The following is a 21,009-nucleotide window of genomic DNA, read 5'->3' on the forward strand; positions in this document are numbered from 1 at the left end:
GGGGCCCGATTTCACATATCCATTATTCTTTCCTCTTCACCAAAGTAAAGCTCTCATCTCTCATATTTCATATCTTTCACACACAAGAACTCAAATCCATTAATTCTCCATAAAAATTCGAAATCTTTAGTGCATTTTGAAAAGTATCTTGTACTCCTAGTGAATCCTAAGCTAAGCCTCTCTACCGTTCACTTCACAATCCAAGGTATGGTTTTCAAAATTCAAGATTTTTGAGTGAAATTTGAAGTTTCGTGAATTTCGAAATTCTTGCTCAACCTTGGTTCCTAATGGTATTAGAAGCTTATTAGAATCGTTTTGGGTTGAAACCCATATCAATTTCACTAATGAATTGCTTGAATTGAGAATATTAGCAATTAGGGTTCTTGAGAATTGGAGATTTGTAAAATTTTGGGGGAAATTGAAATTGATAGCTTGAATAAGTGTTATTGAGTGTGAAAATAATATATGAGAGAGTCTTCTCAATTTGGACAAACTTCATTTCACAAATTTTTGAAAATTCACTCTAGGCAAAATTTAATTATTTAACATTTTTGTATGAGTGTGGTAACTTGTTTTGAGTTGTTTCTTGATAATTATGGTGATGAATGAGGATTATAATCATACCTTTACTTTCTTTTCAAACTTGTTCATCACTTTATGCTTGCCTTGAAAATATTCTCACACTCTTTTGAGATTTCTAATATAGGCGATAACAAGAACAACATGTGATTTACCGAAGAATTTTGGTGCACCAAAGAAAGTCTTAATTGATGGGGGAGATGCAAGCACTTCGAATAACAAGAATGGTTAAGCTCAAGCAAAGAAGAAAGTTGATAAGGGAAAGGATGTGGTTATTGAGGCTGAGGATTCTGATCATAGTTCGAGCGGAAGTGAGGGGCAGGTTCAAGCCAAGAAGAGGAAGAGAGTAGCTACGAAGCCAACCGTCAAAGTACCATCAGCCACCGCAATCAACAATAAACTTAGAGCCATGGAGCTTCAGCCCTCTCTATTTGTTGATGAGGAAATACTTGAGAAGTTGGGGATTTTCTCCGATGTGCAGCTTCTTCTTGGGAACATGGGACTTTGGAAAATGATGTCTACATGCCAAAGAGGATACCCGGTACCAGCATGTCAATTCCTATCAACCCATGAAGCCACATTCCACATCTCTCATGATCCACATGAAATGGAGGGTCATGGTTTTATCACTTTCAAGTTGGATAGAAAGTCTTACAAGATGGGTTTCAAGGAGATTGCAAGCGTAATGGGGCTTCGGGACAGAAGGAGGCATAAGTTCAAGAAGTTTGAGGGTGAACTCAATAAGTTTTGGAAGGTGATTGGAGCCGGTGAGTACGACATTAGCGCTATCAAATCCGCTGACATCCTCCACTCGGCTCTTCGCTATGTTCATAAGCTCTTGGCAAGCACCTTATATGCAAGAAAATAAGTGGGGAGGATTGTGCAAGACGAACTGCACTTTTTAATATTCGGGATTAACTCGGTTACAAAAGAGTATAAACAAGGGCGCTATAAGCATCAACCGGGGACAGTTGGGATCTTTATCGAGCGTCTTATCTACTACAAGAAGTGGGCATGGACGAACCATGACAAGAAACCGAAGTTGTTCATCTTGGGATTCATCACACCCAAGCTTGAAGCGATGAATATTTCACTAGTCGGGGACGAAATTGAATTCATGTGATGGACGAGGTACATTTAGACCCGACTGGTTTCTTGGATGGGATCCTTGATGGGAAGTATATCTATTGCTACAAAAAGGGTCGAGGAAAGAATCTTGCAGTATGCTTCTCCCATGCCTTCCTTCAACCTCATTGCGACACAGGGAAAACCTCACATTCAACCCTCCTTCTTCAGCGCTTCTTCACCCAGCCACACAAGATATGCCCTTGAAGATTTCAAGGAAGAAGAAGCAGCCAGGTGATAGTTCTTCTCAGTCCGAAGATGTTGAGCAGCCTCTTCCGAGCACGGTCTATTGGAGTACCCGTTACTACTTTGAGCCACGAACGGCTTCTCTCCCCGAAGGTCCACTTCGAGATGCCCACAACCAGATCCGAGCACTTCAGCGAGGTCAAAAGTATCAAGATAGGACCATCTCAAGGCTACTAAAATCAGTAAACTACTTAGCGGGAAAGCTGAAGAAGTTGACCATGAGGACAAGGAGATCTCATGCTTCCACAACAGAAGCAAGTGAGGAGGAAATCCGGGATGACATGCAAACAGAAGCGACTGAGCCGGTACAAGATCACCGACATTCTTATCATGGAGACGCCACTGCCACTCAGTCCTACCATGAGGTGCCTCGCTCATCAGTCCGCGAACCACGTGAGCGTAGAAACCAATGCCAAAGGCATCCAGTCCCTTCACTACCTTCTCCGGACACTGACAACGAGTCGCCCTTTGTCCCTACCTCGGACACAGATGAGCAGCTCGGTCACACCGAACCATGAGGTACCACACCTCTTTCCTATCATTGTATATACCGTTTTTCATTTTATATTATCCTTAATTTTGGTTTCTTTCTTGATCTTAACCACACAGAAACTGTGTGATTTAAGTTTGGGGGAGGTATCAAGTGTCTAATGTTTGTTTGATTGAGCCTTGAGTCATGCATTGTTAATAGATATTGCATTAGAAAAAAAAAATTTGAATTTTTTTTGAAAAATCACAAAACAAGCATGTAGATTCATTTCTTGCATTGTAGATATATTTATGCATTAGAAAAATCCAAAAAAAAAAATTGAAAATTTTGAAAATCACAAAACAAGCATGTAGATTCATTTCTTGTTTCATTTGCATTATTAGGATCGAGTCTAGAGCATTTAGGATTGCATCATGCTTAGAACTCAATTTGATATCCTTTGTAATCATGGCAAGTAGCTTGAGCATCCTTTGAAAGACTTGTAGACTTCGAGCCTTGAAAAGTCCTCTTGAAACTCATTGATTGTTGAAACCTACTCATCTTTGAAGCCAACTCCAATCTTAATTGAACTAAATGAACTTAATGATTCTTACTTATGGTCTTTTCAGTGCTAAGTCATGGCTTCATACACACTTGAGTTTGTCTCTCTATTTTTATCATTTCCACCTATCTTTTGACAACTCAAGTGGTAGTCCACTCCTTAAACCCTTCCTTCATTTCAAGCCATCATTAATTGTTGAGTGAGGTCTTTTTGGAAAGCTTTACATGTGTATAATGTTGAAAGTAATCGGAACGACAATGTTTGGTCTCCATTATTGCTAGCTATAAGACTCACATTGTCTAGCTTCTAGGATGGGATGGGTTTGATTTGAGAGTTTGATCTTGGGAGTGTGAAGAAAGTTTGAAAATGAGTGAAAAGGAAGAGTGGTAAGGAGTGTATTAAAAAAAAAAAAATCTGTCACTAGGGACAAGTGAAAAAGAAAAGAAGTGAGCTCAAGAGAGTATAAAGATTGAAAACCCCATAAAGAAAAAAAAAGAATCAAAGTGAGGGGTAAGAGTCAAAGAAAAAGAGAGCTTAAGGTAAGAAAAGAGTAAAGAGTCCCTAGTAGACAAAGAAAAGGAAAAAAGAGTTCAAGTGGAAAAATAGTCTAGTAATGATCTTGGGAACTTTGGGTGAGTGAAAAAGAGTTTGTCATTGGGAAATGAGGGTAGAACTTGTATTATATTTGGGAAAAGGGTAGAACCATGGAGATTGCGCATTGTATGCATAAGTTGTTCCTTTTCTTAGATATATTATGCATAATGTCAAAGCTACTAAGGTTTTGAGAGTAAGTCACCTTAAAAGATCATTTAAGCTTCTTGATTCATTATGCATTCTAGCCATTTCTTACCTAACCAAATGATTTGGACCAATTGACCATTTGCAAGAATTCACTTATGATTTTGCTAAATGAATGTGAGAGTTGGTTGATTTGTTTGTTTGTGGATTCATGATGATGAGTGTAGAGATAAAAGGAGTTAAGATAGGCCTAGAGAAGTTAGAGTTGGAAAAAGTCTTTGCTCTTGCTATTTGATATTATTACACAAGGATATCAAGTTGATGGCTAAGAAGAGTTCTTTTGGTGATGAGCCCCCACCTTCAAACTTATTCTCCTTCTTTGCCTTGAAAGTTTACTTGTGGACAAGTAAAGGTCTAGTTTGGGGGAATTGATGTCTTGAGATTTTACATGACTTACTTACCATTTTCATACTCATTTGAATCACTTAGAATGCATTTAGAGTCCAATTAGGTGCATAGCATATGCATATGTGGTATTGTAGGTTTGGTGAAGTTCAAGTTGGAGATATGAATGTTTGTGCAAGAGGAGTAGACAAGATGGAGAAAAACTGGCCATGAAGCGCGGACATGTACTGCGGACGAAGGCGAGCCGCGGATTTTGATCCGAGAGACCCAACCAGACGGGATGAGGCGCGGCCTGGTCGTCCGCGGTGATGGGCGATGACAAGGGACGCGGCCACACAACGCAGGTCGAGCCAAGCCGCGGAATTCGGCCAGAGACATCATGTTCTGAGGCGTGAACCGCGGACGTGCAACGCGGCTGGGAGCCATGACAAGGGACGCGGACGATGACGCGGGTAAAGGCAGGCCGCGGATTCGAGTCCGAGACGTCGTGTTCTGAATGCACGGACTGCGGCCATGCAGCGCGGGTTGAGGCCATCCGCGGCCGATACCAAAACTGTCTTATCCATTTGTCTTTCGGGTCAAACCCGGGTTTGTCGGGTTGACCCGGTTCGAGTTTTAAACCTCCATAAATACTTTTTAGACCTAATCTTAGGACTTATCTTGTTTTCTATCTAATCAAAAAAAGCCACCTTTAGGTGAAAGATCTAATCTTGATCAATTTCTCTTGTGCTTACATGATTGCTTTGATCATCAATCATGTTTAGACTTAGATCAACAAATGATTTAGTGTCTACCATGATAATGAGTGAGTAGTCATCTTTGGATTCATGGGCTAGGATGATTAAGTGATGATCTAGAATGTTTTAGAGTAGATTAATATGTTTCCTTGCTTGATTGAGTGATCTTAATGCTAATCTAGGGTTGGCCATTTCAGATTAGAACTCTAGACATTTCATTGTCCGGAAGGTGTTCGATGAAATGTGTGAGCCAACTCAGCATGCTCTTAACTTACCCTACCAAAGGGATTTGATGTTAGGGGAGTTTAGAAAGTTGAATGATTTGTTCTTAATGATTGCTTGATTGACACAAACCAAAGGAATTTGATGTTTGATCAATGAGAGTAAATGAGCTTTTGTCTTGGAAAAGAACTTGCTTAGAATTGCTATCTAGACTTAGGAGAATGTGTTGATTGAAACATTGCCATTTTAGATTAAATCTTAGTCATCTGAAATCAAAATCCTATGCCTATGATTCCTCATTTATCCATTTGATTGAAAGTTGCTAGTTAGTTGTGTTAGAACCTTGTTAGTTTAATCAAACCACTTCATTGAACTGAATGCACTTAGATTAAGTTTGAACATGCATTCTCTTTGCATCAAAACTCTTAGAAATGGATTGACATCTTAATTACTACATGATTTGAATTAGGACCCTTGAAAAGTCCATTTCAATGATATGTTCTGATATATCTGAATTCATACTGTTTAAATTTGTTTGATTTGAAATTAAAATTTATTTAATTATATAATAACGGTTAATTTTCAAAACATATAATATATTATTGTATCAAATAATTTAAATGTGTAGTTAAAAATAATAAATTAAACTTATTAATACTCCCTCTGTTTCAAAATAGTTGATGTTTTGGTTAAATGCACAAGAATTAAGACATTCACTTTTTATTTAAAAATAACACTAAAAATATAAAATAAAATTAATTCAACCAATCATCACAAAAACTATAAAACATCATTCGTCACACAGTTTTCAATAAAACTAAAACTAATATAAAATATTAAAACATCATGTATTTTGAAACATCAAAAACTCTCCAAAACATCATCTATTTTGAAACGGAGGGAGTAATATTTTATGGTATAACTAATACATAATAATAACACATAATGTATTAATGTAGGGCATAATAAGTAGTACCGAACCCGAACCAAAACTGGTTAAATATCCGAACGGATTCAAAATTTTGATATCTAGAGAACCGGAATAGAACACGATCCGAACAAAACTATTACGGATATCTGAATCAGATTTATATACTTAATTATAATAGTTATTTTTAGATTTATTATCAAATCATTTCATGTATTAGTATTATATATTATGGTATAATTAGATGTGATTTAAATATCATATATTCTATGAAGGGGTGTCTAATAACATGTGCTACTAGAGCGGTCGGACAGGGGCCTAGGTCTAAAAATAAAATAAAAATATTGAGAAATTTTCCAAAATAAATACATAAATTTGATTTAAAACTTCAAAAAGTTTAGTGAATTATTAAATTTATAGTTTATAATTCGAATATAAATCTCAAATATATATAGGTAAAGCTATTATTTTTAAAATTATTTCATTACACAGTTAAATATATAGTTGATATTTTTTTGAACATGGTCTTAATATAATTTGAGCGGCCCTGATTCCATGTATGTATTAGCTTCGTAGTATATGGTATTTATTTATATGACCCAAGAATGTTTCTTATTTTCTTTTACCAAATTAATCATTAGTGAATAATTTAAATTAATAGTAAACATCTGCGGCATATCTTGTAATAAACACATCAATTAAAGTTTTCTTTCAGATTTTTTTTATTTTAATAGATTAGATTAAATATAGTTTAGAAGGTCTAAAATCGAAGGAGTAGGACAGTACGCGTTCGTGCTATTGGTTCGGCTGACCCGACAGCATTCATGAGAAATTTGGTTTCCGATTTTTGGATCGTAGATAAAAATATTTTAAATAGGTCTATAAAGTAAAATACAATACAATATCTAAAGGTTTAGTCCAAAATAGAATTCTACATTAACAAATAAGATACAAATCATGAAAACACATCTGTCTAATTAATCAAATTTCTATAAAATAAAATCAATATATACCAATAGTGGATGCATTAAATATTGAACAGACAATATTGTTGGCAGGAACCAGAAAAGCGAAGCATACTGGAGTAAAATTTCTGAGTACTGTAATGAGCATTACTCATTTGATCCTTCCCGTGATGGAGCTTCATGCAGAAATCATTTCAACTATATGAATAAAAATTTGAGCAAATGGAGTGGCGCTTACGATAACGCTAGGCGTATTCAACAAAGTAGATGGTCAGCGAATGATGTAATGGCAAAATCGCACGAATGATATTCAAGTGGTAAGAATGAATATTTCAATTTAATGTCGGAGTGGCTTGCTGTTCGTGATCAACCGCACTATAGTAGTCAAGTAGGAGGAAATACTGGCTCTACAAGTAGTGGATCTAAGAGATCCCGAGAGAGTGATGTCAGTGATTCAAACTCCGTAGGATCAAACTCTGTAGGATCAAGTGCTCGTCCAATGGGGAGAGAGGCATAAAAAAAGGCAAAAAGAAACGCAAAGGAGCAGCTTTGGAAACCGTCAACGAAGAGTGGAATGAATACAAACAATTCAAAGAGCAAGAATTGGAACGATTGGACAAAATAGCCAAGACACAAAAGGAAGCAAATCGATTGATGAAAGAAAAGACTGAAGCCAAAAAAATGAAGATGTTCATGAAGCTAAGTGAAAAAGAACATCTCAATGACAAGAACAAACAGCTGTTAGAGAAGTTGAGCAACGTTCTATTTGGAAATTAATAATGTGTGTTTGTGTTTTTCTTTTAATAATGTGTGTTTGTATTTTCTTCTTTAATAATGTACGCTTTTTTTCTTTTAATAATGCATGTTTGTTTTTTTCTTCTTTAATAATGTTTGTTTGTATTTTTCTTTTTAAATAATGTGTTTTTGTTTTTTTCGACTTTAATAATGCGTGTCCTTTTTCACTTTAATAATTTTTGTTTGTATGCAATCCGTGACTTTCTGATTTTGTAAGAGAATCCAATCGTTATCTATTATTTATGCCAATTTAATGTTTGCTTGGAGTCCATAATTTTCATCTACTTAGTTTTTTTATAAATGGAAACTCATTTTCGTAAATGTATCAATAAGACAATAACACAATTTCATCTTACAAAAAAATATCATGGATCCATAAGAATATCCTTTCGATATCGAAGTGTACAAAAAACAGTGTGAACTTGAAGAGAGGTATATCGTACACCGGTTTAGAGAGCGCCAAAAAAAAATTGAAGAAGACCATATGTCTCGTAGCAAGAGAAAATGCTTCAAGAGAGATCATGTAGCAGCGAATCAAAGGCTGATTGATGACTACTTTGCCAATCAACCTACATATGACGCACAAATGTTTCGCGCCGATTCCGGATGCGAAAACATGTTTTTCTTCGGATCGTTGGAGACCTATCAAGCAGTGACAACTATTTCACCCAACGAGTTGACGCAGCAAATAAGGAAGGTATTTTTCCATTAGCAAAATGCACTACTGTCATGCGAATGTTAGCCTATGGTGTTGCTTCCGATGCGATTGACGAATATATAAAAAATAGGAGGTACTACAGCATTGGAGTGCTTGCGCCGCTTCTGTAAAAGAATCATATGGTTGTATGAGCAAGAGTATCTCAGAGTTCCAACTCAAGATGACTTGCAAAAAAATTTGCATGTCAGTGAGATGAGGGGGTTTTCAGGGATGATCGGGAGTATTGATTGCATGCATTGGGAATGGAAAAATTGTCCAACAGCATGGGAAGGTCAATATACTCGGGGAGATAAGGGAACCACCATGGTTATACTTGAAGCCGTTGCATCTCATGATCTATGGATTTGGTATGCCTTTTTTGGATGTCCAGAAACATTAAACGATATAAATGTTCTAGATCGTTTCCCGGTGTTTGATGATGTTGAACAAGGTATTACTCCAAGAGTTATTTTTTTTGTAAACCAACGTCCATATGACATGGCATACTATCTAGATGATGGTATTTATCCTTCTTATCCAACTTTCGTCAAATCAATCTGACTTCCTCAAAGTGAACCAGACAAGTTATTTGAAAAATATCAAGAAGGGTATCGGAAGGACATCGAGCGCGTATTTGGAGTATTACAGACTCGGTTTAAAATCATTCGTGAACCAGCTCGCATGTGGGAGATATCGGATCTTTCTATCATCATGCGGTCATGTATCATATTGCATAATATGATTGTTGAGGATGAACGAGATACATATGCTCAGAATTGGACCGATTATGATCAATCTCAAGCAAGTGGTTCGAGTAAACCACAACCATTTTTTACTGAGGTGCTACCAGCATTTACAAATCATGTGCGTACTAGATCTGAATTACGTGATTCAAATATACATCATGAATTGCAATCAGATCTAGTCAAACATATATGGGCAAAATTTGGAATGTTTCATGGTTAATTTTTTAAAAAATATATATATATATATGTATGTGCTTTAAGAGTTTTAATGTATTTTAATTTTGTGTGCTTTGTATCGTGTGTGTTTAAAATTTCTTAATAATATTTGTTTGTATCGTGTGTATTTAAAGTTTCATAATTTTAGTTGTTTTAATAATAATAAGTTTCGTATTTTTGAAAATAAAATTTGGTAAATATCTTACTTAAAAAAATATGTTTTTAATTTTGATTGTTTTTTAATACAAATTTTAGTATTATTTAAAAATTAAGCTAAGTATAATAATTCAAAATATATATTTTAAAAAATTATGTTATTTTAGTTTTTAAGTTAATTGTAAAAAGCAAAAATATGAATTAAGAGTTGTGGGCTAGAGTGTTGAATTTTTTAAAACAAACCGTGTAAAGGTTTAAATTGAAGTAGGTGTTGAATAAATGAGGTAGAAGAAAGAGAAGATGATGTGGAAGAGAGCGAAGATGATGTGGAGTGTTAAAAAAAGAAAATAAGAGTCTTGAATGTGGAGAGGGCGTTGAAACCATCGTGGATGGTCTAATATCACCACGCGACACCGATTTTATATTAAGAAGAAAATTGATATTAGTGCAAGCATTGGCTTTCTGAAACCCATATTAGCTTCCTGGAGCCCAAACCTGTCTTGAACTTGAGCATTCAAAAAGCGAGTGATGAATCGATTCTTCATCCATACCACACAACTGGCATCTTTCATCCACCTTCATTCCTCGAGCATTGATTAGATCCCACACAGGCAGGGCCTCACTCAGAATGATTAGTCTTAATCTTCACATCTCTAGCCAACTAGTAAGCAGATTGCACCGTCAAATTTCTACTTCTATTATGTTCTAATCATTCTGATGTCACCGTCAGAAACGAAAGAGGGGGTGGAAGAGCTCGAATCGTTCCGACGTCACCATCAGAAACGAAGATCATCCACCCCAATGACGTTGCGATTTTTAGGGTTAGAGAGAAAAAGGGGGCGCATGGTCTCACACCTCTCAAAGTCTCTATATATAGAATTAAAATCTTGTTCACGTGATATATTTCATGCACCATATCCCGTCTTGTATCCTTTCTCCATGATCGACAATTCGGGCATTAAGCAACCCAAACTCTTCTTCCTCTTGAAGCTTCTTCTTTTTCGACATAGGTATATCAACGCAGTGTCTGAAGCACTGATTATGGATCTTACTCTGCTACAAGTTTCAAGCCGCTTGAATTTTCGTATGCAAATGTTGAGACCAGATTTTCTTAGCGGAACTTCATACAGACAGCTACATTTTTGGGACAGATGGCAGCCTTGTCTCTATGGATTCCAGTCCATAGCATAACTGGTTGCTAAGAAGTCCATCTTTTTGGTGTCTACACTACCAGCCCAACATCATATCCTACTTAAAGCAGAGATTTTTTTTCTTTGTCCTTTGAATGAGTATGCAGTATTTTTTTTAACTTGGGAGTATCTGGACCGAAGTCCAACTAATCCCCCAAAGGAGATAGTACCGACCACTAAACCGGCTCCAAAATTTATAGTGAGACCTAAGCATAGCTCTATCTTCGCCCAGCCAAGAAAAACAACTTAGTTTTTGATAGGATTCGAACCCATGAATGATTACGTCTTACCCCAAAACTAGGGGTGGACAAAAAAACCGAACCGAACCGAGTCAAACCGAGTCAAACCGAACCAACCGAACCGAAACCGATTCAAACCGAACCAAACCAAAGTCTATTTCAAATCTTTCAGTTGAAGATTTTCCCAACCCGAATGGTTCGGTTCGGTTCGGTAACCGAGAAACCGAGGTGTTTTGTAATTATTTAAATTAAAAATATTAGTAATAACAATATACTAAAATTCTAATATTATATCACATATTTTTCATTTATTAACATATATTCTTCTAATTTAATATGTAATCATCAAAATATTTGATTTAAAAAATAGAATAGTCTATATGTTCAAATTTTTATATATGTAAACGTGGATGTTATATCTAAATCTAAAACCTAAAGCAAATTTTATTAAAAACAAAAGTTCTTCTCCACGGCGCCGCACGGAAGATATTCATTACAGACTTTTTAATAATGATATAAGAGACATTACTAATGATTTTTTTTTTTAGTTAACTTTCATTTGTTTTAATTCTTATATATTTTTGTGACTTAAAAAAAAATGTTTCAGTTTTATATTGAATTTAATTCACATAGTTTATGTTTACATAATTTATGTTTTAAAATGTAATTTCTCTTAAAAAATAAACTAAAAATAACCTAATTAAACTAATCCAAAAAACAAACCGAACTGAACAATACAAACCGAATTAAATATAAACCGAATCGAACACAAACCAAACCAAACTAACTATGGTTTATTTCAGTTGGAAAAATACTAGAACCGAACTAACCAAACCGAACCGAACCCGAACTGAACCGAGAAAATAACCGAAGTGCCCACCCCTACTAAGTAGCACCAAATTTTGATCGGTGGTCCACTTAGGGCTTTTGCAGCGAGCTTGAGCTGATTCATTTGCATTTGCGTCTGAAATGGGTTCGCTAGCACCGCCAAGAGCTATTTGGGTAGAAAATTCGGGAAATTTAGTTGCTCTCGGAACATTTTCATCACCCGTTGGAGTAGAAGAAAGAGGAGGTATTTGAGAAAAATATTGCATCATTGATCCGTAATTTGGAGGATAATTCGGAACATATGATGGCATGAAGAAATTTGGTGAACCATAATTTGGTATATTTTAGGGCTGGTTGGAAGTTTGATTTTGAAATTGATAATTGTTGGGATTTTGGAAGTTAAAAGGAAAATTAGAAGAGTTTTGGGTGTTGAAAGGATTATTATTGGGATCCATTTAACAAAAAAAAAAGTTTAAAACACTAAAATAGTTGATTATAGTGAAAATGATGGTTTTTTTGTATCCAAACGAAATGAGAGTAGTCTCTATTTATAGATAAAAAAAATTCTTGAATTTTGATATAATTTTTATTTTTGTAAAAATAGTTTTATTATAAAACAAATGGGTTTGAATTATTGGATGAGGATAAAATAAAAGGAAATCTGCACAGCCAATCAGAAGACATCATTTAAATCTTAAAAAAAAAACAATGTGTGTCAGCCCGCGCGTGCAATCACGCATCCAACAGTTTCAGCCACTCACGTTGCGACACGTGGCGGTCCGGGTCCACAAAAAAAAAATTCAACAGCTGAAACTTTCTAACGCCTGTTGAATACACGTAGATTAACATAAAAATTCAACACCCTGACTGCATGCTATTCAATTGTTGAAAGTGAGATTCAACACCCTCATTGCTCATGGTCTTAAGGATAAAAGATCTTGGCCATGGATAGTGTGGTTTATTTGGAAGAGCATAAATGATTTCTTGTTTAATGGCATAAGATGGTTGCCAATGGAGATTCAGCTCAAGGCAAAAAAAGGAATCGACAGATTGGTGTTTTGCTCAGCTAGTGGAGAGCAAAGTATCAAATGAAGCTGATACATCAATGGTTCAGAACATAGGTTGGTGGAGACCTCCTCATCAACGGTGGTTGATGTGTAATGTGGCTTTCGAGTGGGATAAGGAGAAGGGGCTGATGGGTGGAGCGTGGGTGGTTAGGAATTACAGAGGGGTTGTTCTAATTCACCATAGACGAACCTTCTTTAATGTGCTTAGCTTGGACGAAGCTAGGCTGAGAACCATTCTGTGGGCAGTGGAAAGTATGACAAGTTTGCATTTCAATAAGATTATATTTACTGGTGATTTTGAAGAGATGTTCTGTGCAGTAGAAAAACCTCATCAGTGGTATGCGTTTAGGCAACAGGGCGAGGAGATTAAGCTGAAGCTTAACTTGATGGAAGAGTATCAGCCCAGGGTGGTCCTCAACATGTTATAAACAAGGATTGGTTCAGTCGTATGTGACTAATGGATATCCTTCATGGCTCTTTGAGATTTTTGTTAATGAAAGCCGTTACCTCTAATGGTTCCTACGATTGGAAGTTTGCGTGGAGGCATTTGAGGGAGGGTATTTTTTGGATTCCAATTATCTAAGATTGCTTTCAAGAACTGTAGTAAGTCTGGCATTTAAATGTTGTCTTGTGATGTACTTGCTTTTTAATATTCTAATGAAGAAAGGAAAAGAAAATACCACGTCCTTTGTTTGGTTCTCTACTCAAAGACGGCTTGGAGATACCCCCGTGCCACCTCTATGTTAGACTTGCCTGATTGCCTCTATAAAACTTATGATTTATCTTTTTTGTTTTTTTTCCTTTTACAAGAAAAATCCATTTAAGCTTTTATAAGTTGAGCAGTCATTGGCGATCATGATGGCGATTGACACAAGGCCACTTTTTCTGCAATTCTCAAGAGAGATTTGACTTTATATATCTCTTTCTGGCTATTTTTTTCTTCTTTTCACGATTCTCAACACCTACATAATTATTTTTCTCTTTTAAAGATCAAAAGAAACGTGAGTTTCCCTTATGGTATCTCGCGATTTTGTTATTTGTGTTTTGCTCTTCTCTTTGTTAGCGGAGAAGTTCATATTTATTCACAGCGAATGGGATGATAATCACTTCTCCCAGTTCGTTGTTACAATCTCCGACATGGTTCTTATGGTCATGGTCGATGACAACACAAAGACAAATATTTTTGTTGAAACCAGATTCAATCGGTAAGGAACTCATCCTAATCGCCTAGGTTGCACGGGTATTCCAAGTTGGTGCCGTCTCACGTATCGGGTTCGTCGGGAGGACGGGGACGTCTCGGGTACGCCTAGGAAACGTCCCCAATATGTGTGAGGTGAATCCGGGACGTCAAGACTCATCAGGTACGGGCTTGGTCAGAGAAGGAGACGTTCCGGAAACGTTTATGCAGAAAATAGACTTTATATCCATCTGAATTTTTGTGTTATAAGAAGTGTAAAAAATTAAACCATATATGTTCTTAACCTTTAATGTGTTTATTCTATTAATTTTGAAAAGATCAAAAGTTGTAATAAAAAAAAAAAAAGTGTCTCTGTCTCTTCGATTCTTCCACTCTCACTTTAGTCTCTTGCACTTCCATCTTCTTTTTCTTTGAAACTCAAGTCTCGACCATATCTCTCTCTGTGATATATCAGTAACAGAACACATACGCACTTTCCTTCCCTTCTTGTCTCTTTGTTGTTTATATCACAAGCAAAACACGTAAGCATTTTCTTGCAATCTTATCTTACGAAAATAATTCATATACAATGTTTCTGTGTTTTTTATGCAAAGATGTGATTGTCAGTTTATATGTATCATATATATTTTTAGCTTATTCTGTTGTTTAGTATTTTGATCAAGTGTGTTTGCTGCTGTTTTTGTTGTTGTCTAGTATTTTTATCAAGTGTGTTTGTTATTGTTTCTGTTGATGTCTAGTATTTTGATTAAGTGTATTTGCTGCTGTTAAAACTTATGTTTCAGATTTTAACATTTTGACTTATGGATATTTTTATATTTTTTTTATAATATGGTCGCCGTTTCTATATCGTACCCGTATCTACAAATTTTAAGTTTGACGTTTTCCGTCCCCGCTCCCGTCCCAGTTTCCGGTCCCCGTCCCGGTCCCGGGGCTGCTTAGTTAATCGCTTTACTCTGGAAACAATCACCCTGGAAGCCACCATGGAAAAAATGCATCAAAGATGGGGTTATAAGATGATGGACATTATCATAATCATAATTGGGAATTGTTTATGGTGATGCAACCACAAAGGTATTCAACGGTCTTGAAAATTATAATTCAAAATATTTATGGGTGGTTCTTCACTGGAGATTTGTTTTTTTTTTTTTTTTGTGTATGACGATGTTCTTAGAATCGTTGAAGATTGGCAGATTCTCTTACTATTTCTTTTGAGAGAATCAATAAAGTGTATTTTCTCTAGCAAAATTCCTATAAATCCTATTTGGAATCTGGCCAATGTTATACATCAAAGAAATCTTCAAAGAAGAATTTGGAATTTCATTAAAAAGATGGGAGCCAGATACAAATGGTATTACATGAAAAAAAACAAGATGGTTCAAAAGAAAATTTCTTCAGTTCTTACTCTTTGTGTTGTAATGTTTTCTAGGTTTAGTTTTGCATTTGATTGTAGTTCTATTATTTTATATATTCTTGTTGTAATTTTACATTTTATTTAAATAAAATAGTTGTTAAAAAAAAGCTTTTATAAGTTAGCCGCGAGAGAGAGAGAGAGAGATCATTTACAAACACTCGCAACTAATAACAGCTTTTCCCACTTGTTTTCTTCTTCTTCAGTGCAACACTCTACAAAACTACTTTCACTCTTGAAACTTCATAAATCTACAGACTATTATTATTATTATTATTTAATACCTCTAAATCCACAGTTTTTTTATCTAGCTGCCTGTCTCTTTCCCTCTCAAGGCAGTGTACGCAAATTCTCATATTGCATATCCGCTATGTCCAGCAACACATTATCATCCTCATCACCACCGTATGTTCCTAATGTCTCTGTTTTCCCAAGCTCAGCCTTCAAACATTTAAAGATTCATTAAAAAAAAAAACACCTCTCAAACGCATTCATCCCCACACTAACTTATTAGTTACTATATCCTCCGAAGTTAACTAGTACTCACCTTTGTCTGACAATATCTCTTGAGCACGCGCTGGTATTGCTGGCGAGCGTCCGGAGAATTAGTCATCGATAGAACACGAGAGAAAGCCTCGTTCACTGCTCCGTCTACTTTCTCCTTGCGGAACACTTTGAGAATGTCTTCATCTTCACTCTCCTCCTCTCTACTCTCTACATCTTGCCTAAACCCTTTAAGGCCAACACCTTTTCTTCTCCACCTCAGTACAACCTTATCTAGAATTCCTACTGCCCAGCAGATAACCTTGTAATGCTTCCTTACTTGGTAACCTCTAACATAAGCCTGACAAGAAAATAAAGAGCTACAATTAGACACCAAGGGCATCTCCAACCCAAACTTTCTTTTTTTTTCCTATATTTTCTTCTAAAATAGAGATTAAAGGGTAACATGAACATCCCTCTATATTCTCCTCTATGATAAGAGTAACTCTATTATAGAATCAATACCAATGGAGTACTCTATTTTAGAGAGAAATATAGAGAGAGAAAAATAGAGTGCCATTCAATGGTCTAACAAATATAATCGTACCTGTATCTTCACAACTTTCTGGCGCTTGGCAAGAAACTCTTTTCGACCTTTATAGCCACGGTACTTCTTCTGGATAGACAAAGCTGCTGAGTTGTAGTTCTTCACATTTCCAAACGCTAGCTTCGACATGGCTGCGATCCCTTCGATATCTGCGTAGATCCCGTACTCCTGATAGCAAGCAGCCATAGCTGCTTCTCTCTCTTGTCGCTTTCTGAACGAATGCGCACGAAACGCTGCCTGGATTCTCGCAGCTGCTTGAGCTACGTTTCTCAACGCTGCCCGTGAATGTGGATCGTCATTACCGGGAGGACTTCTTCCTGAGATGGAATTCACGATCATCTCAGCTTGCATTTGAGCTGAGCCTAGAGAGTGTTCTGTTTCCTCGAGTGTGAGCGAGGAGAGATGGTTTGTTAGCGCCACCTCGGATAAATAACCGGCGAGACCCTTGTGGCCGTTAGCGGCAGCTATGGAAGCTGCGGTTTTACCAGCAGGGTCTTGCGCGTTGGGATCAGTCACTGCTCCAGCTGATGCCCTTGAAGCTATAAGGGCAGCCACCATTTTTTCTCTGCCACAGCAAAGACAATAGTATCGGTTATTGAATTCAGATGAAGCTATTATCTAAAAAAGATGTAGTCTTAGGTTCCGAATGTTGTAAACGGCGCCGCAGTTTATAGTAACAAAAATCTACATATACCTATATATCTATATGTTTTTGTTCCTATTAGAACCGCACCGCAGTTGCCATTCGGACCCTTAAACTCTTTTGACCATTATCAAGTGAAAGCAATATTTGACTTATGATGCTATAACAATCTTTCACTCTATTCAAATAATAAAAGTTGAAAGAACTGTGTTGGTCTACTATTTATAGGCTGCTCACCTCCCATAGCGCGCAGCCCAATGAAGAGCGCTCCATCCGTTACTATCACGAAAATCCACACTGACTCCAAGACTAAGAATTGGATGAAGTGCCCAATCGAATCCAAGGCCTGCAACCATATGAATAATGCCTTGTTCTTGCTTTGACAAAGAACAAGATGTTTGATCTTCATCTTGTGATCTCGAAGACAGCCACGCATCCAGTTTATCTTTAAGCAGTTTTTGTAGAAGCCAATCAACTGTACTTGATGGTGTTGCAGTGTCATCTAGAATCGTGTCAATGATATGGCTCCATTCCTCATCATCATCATCAGCTTTGATTTTCTTCAACTTATCACTGCCCGGTTCTATGTTACTTTTCTTATCTGATAGAAGAGTTTGCACAAACCTTACAAGTAAGAAAAGCTCATCTCGACTGCACCTAGAGCAAGATGTGTCAGGCTTGTCACGATACTCGAATTCTTTTATTTGACTACAAGAGAGTCCATCTCCAGAAGTAATGCGTAAGTTCACTTTCCCAGGGCCACATGGAGGGGCTTCGCAGCGTATGACACCTTCCTTAATGATCTCAAAAGGAACTTCAACGCTTCCAAACATGCAAGACCATGTTGATTCAGTTGGATCACAGAGAAATGATCCAATGATTATCACCTGCATTGTCCAATTAATCACCAACCATTTATTCTAAGCATCATTTTCTGTATATCACTTATAAATAGTAGATTTATCAACTCCCACATAGACCAGAATCTCATCTAAATATTTAAAAAGATGGTGCAAGAGATCACACCTTTGTAGTTTCATTGGCGTAACCCCACTCTGGTGAAACGTCCTGGATAGTAAACTCTTGCTTATGTGAAACCGCCGGTCTCATTTCTTGCTGGAGAGGCATCCTGTTAATCCCTTCATCATCCATTACTCTACTGTACTCGGCATTATTCTCTGGAGCTCCTAGCTCAGGATAACAACCAGGATGTTCGAAAGAACCAAGTTCTTGAGGCAACAACAATGTACCTGAAATTTTAACACAACTATTAGAACTGAACGACGTTCAAAGCTTAACAGTATTCTTTTCCCAAAGCAGATGACATACCTTGGTCAGCCTGGTTGCTGTAACTCCAGTTAGAATCTTCCTGCATCCCAGGTAGTAATCCTTTCACCGAACTTGGTGTGCTTCCCTGTTTTCAATAAAACAGTAGATTAACTCCCACATTATAAACTTTTTACTTACTAATTTGAAAATTAGTTAACAGATACAAAACAGTCTTCCTTGCTTGAATTACCTCAGAGTTAAGAGCTACAGAAGCCTCACATGCCTCCAGCACATCTTTCCAAGATTCAGACTCTTGATCTCCACTCCCTCCATTACCACCTGTAACAAGAATTTTTTTTACTCTTTCCTAATAACCTTATCCAGTACCGGGTATGGACAATATCATAAAAAGACAAACAAGGAAGCTATACAGTCTGCTACAATGAGAAATAGAAAGAAAGAATAACCAAGTATCGGAAAACCAACGTTTTGTAACTTTAGGCGTACCTGTATCATTCTTTGCGAGGGTGAGATTGTTAGGATGATAGTCGGCTCCAATATACCCTCCGTAACTTCTCTCTAATCTATTATTCTCTGGTCTCTGATGTCCACTTGCTGGTTGAGCATGGTGATTGATGTCCTCAGTACAGTCCAAAGATAAGAGACTATCCAAACTTTCATTTTGACTGTAGAGTGGATCTACATTATATTGGGCTCCAACATACCCTCCATAACACCTTTCTAGTTTGTTATTCTCTGGTCTCTGATACACAGTCCCTGGCTGAGCAAGAAACTGGAGACTATCCAAACTTTCGTTTTGAGCGTAGAGTGGATCAACAGTACTAACAATGTCATCACCGAGACTCAGCTGTTCCTCAAGCCTCTTTATAGCCTGCCTGTTTTCAAACTCATAAGAGCTTCCACTGCCTTGAGGGGTCTCAACTCCGTTACTGTTAAAGACAGCTTCAGAGTTAACCTCCGGAGAAGTAGATGAATGCTGCTGAAGTAGATCAGTAGAGTCACCAATGTAGTGATTGTATCTTGCATTCTGAGTCCCAATGGAGCTTGGACTTGAAAAGAGAGTGGAAGCATTCTGTGAGAACTGCAAAACAGTTCCACTACTTTGTCTTCCCTGAAAAGTTAAACCCAACCAATAACTTCATACAACGATACCGAAAGTTCGGCCTATGGTATAACAAATATAGGCTTATAGGAGAAAAGTCTACCTCTTTTCCGTCACTTATGTCCCTGTAATGAACAAGGACAATATGGTCGTACTCCCTGATATAAAGAGCAATAAAATCCATGTGAGAAAACATTAAGTACATCACAAATTAGGAAGTATGGAGTATGAGTGCAGCACTCACGGATCTAGCATCCAGTAGATACGTCTCTGGAAAGTAGGGTCATGCTCTCCATGCACATAATAACAACTCAAAGCCTCGACGTTACCCACCTGTTCACAACACACACATCAAAGGAGTCATTAACAACCTTAACATATCTAAAGACTGGAATAATCTTAACCACTAGCAAATTAACATCTAAGAACTTGAAGATAAGTATCCCTAAAACAACCTTAAGGCGTTCGTGTGCTTCAGCAATAGCTCTACCATCCTTCTTTCTGCGCCATTGATGACCATCTTTACGGAAGAACTTAAGAACCCTTCTATTGAAAAGATACAAAGACCCACCTGAGACAGCAAAGTTGCAAACCCTTTTGTATCAAAACCTAAATTCGTTTAATCTCAAAACTAGTAAAGAAAGAGTAAAAGTCAAACTTACTGGTAGGGTTTTGAGGTGGCGTATGTGCTAGCTGATAGCGTTCATGATTCTGCAAAATGAAGTGCACCTCAGGGGGTTTCAACCAACGAGTATGAGCTTCTTGGTACAGAGTACTAATCTCGTATTCTATACAAACAAACAAAAGGTTTAGCCTTTAGTCATCGGAAGACAGAAGAAAACGAAAGGTTTAACCTTTAGCCTTTCTGTGTTGAGAAACTCACCGGACTGCATAATGATCTGTGGATTTTCAGACGGATTGAAGTAGTTGATCAATCAATCTACTACGCTCTCGACACAAACATGAGGATCAGAGTTTGGTCTTCGTTCCTAGGATGTTCGCAATGATTGATTAAGATAAGGATCGCAACTAAGACAGAGAGGAGTCGGTAAAGAGTATTTAAGGATAAAGAAGATGGTTTTTAAGAAAGAAGGAAGTAAAGGTGTTAAAAATTGACTATGGACTGACCAAGTTTCTCTGGGAACAGAAGAGGACGCTTCCCACAGATTGCCACGAAGATGGATGTTATGTTTATGCGTGATCCTCTGTGGCGATGCCCATGCTATTGAAGCGACCCTATTGGTCGATAGGTAGTTAAACTAAATTACGGAATCACCCCTAGCCTCGTTTGACTTTAGTTCATGTAGAGAGACTGGACAGCACGACGACAAAATAATTCAACTTGTCATTGACAATTTCCCAGGGTAT

General features: G+C 37.0%; 1 protein-coding gene and 1 pseudogene across 1 annotated transcript; one reads left to right on the plus strand and one right to left on the minus strand.

Moving 5' to 3' along the window:
• The first annotated feature begins 7,316 nt into the window (after window positions 1-7,316).
• On the plus strand, window positions 7,317-15,359 carry LOC125582213 (annotated as a pseudogene).
• A 251-nt stretch (window positions 15,360-15,610) lies between these two features.
• LOC106375626 (calmodulin-binding transcription activator 4) lies at window positions 15,611-20,799 on the minus strand. The gene is made up of 13 exons (XM_013815585.3): window positions 20,525-20,799; window positions 20,304-20,429; window positions 20,097-20,212; window positions 19,886-19,974; window positions 19,745-19,799; window positions 19,026-19,650; window positions 18,769-18,857; window positions 18,579-18,663; window positions 18,276-18,499; window positions 17,487-18,136; window positions 16,607-17,171; window positions 16,064-16,360; window positions 15,611-15,957 (listed from the first exon to the last, which is right to left on the minus strand). The coding sequence occupies exons 1-13, from the start codon at window positions 20,532-20,534 to the stop codon at window positions 15,847-15,849; spliced, it is 3,042 nt and encodes a 1,013-aa protein (XP_013671039.1). The 5' UTR covers window positions 20,535-20,799; the 3' UTR covers window positions 15,611-15,846.
• Between the last annotated feature and the right edge of the window lie 210 nt (window positions 20,800-21,009).

Source organism: Brassica napus, chromosome C2 (genome assembly GCF_020379485.1).
Source record: "Brassica napus cultivar Da-Ae chromosome C2, Da-Ae, whole genome shotgun sequence".
In the NCBI taxonomy this organism is placed as follows: domain Eukaryota; kingdom Viridiplantae; phylum Streptophyta; class Magnoliopsida; order Brassicales; family Brassicaceae; genus Brassica; species Brassica napus.

Coding starts and splice junctions, on each gene's coding strand:
- LOC106375626 (XM_013815585.3), bottom strand. Junction 20,213..20,303: donor GCCACCTCAAAACCCTACCA/GTAAGTTTGACT, acceptor TTGCTGTCTCAG/GTGGGTCTTTGTATCTTTTC. Junction 18,858..19,025: donor CCTCGCAAAGAATGATACAG/GTACGCCTAAAG, acceptor TTCTTGTTACAG/GTGGTAATGGAGGGAGTGGA.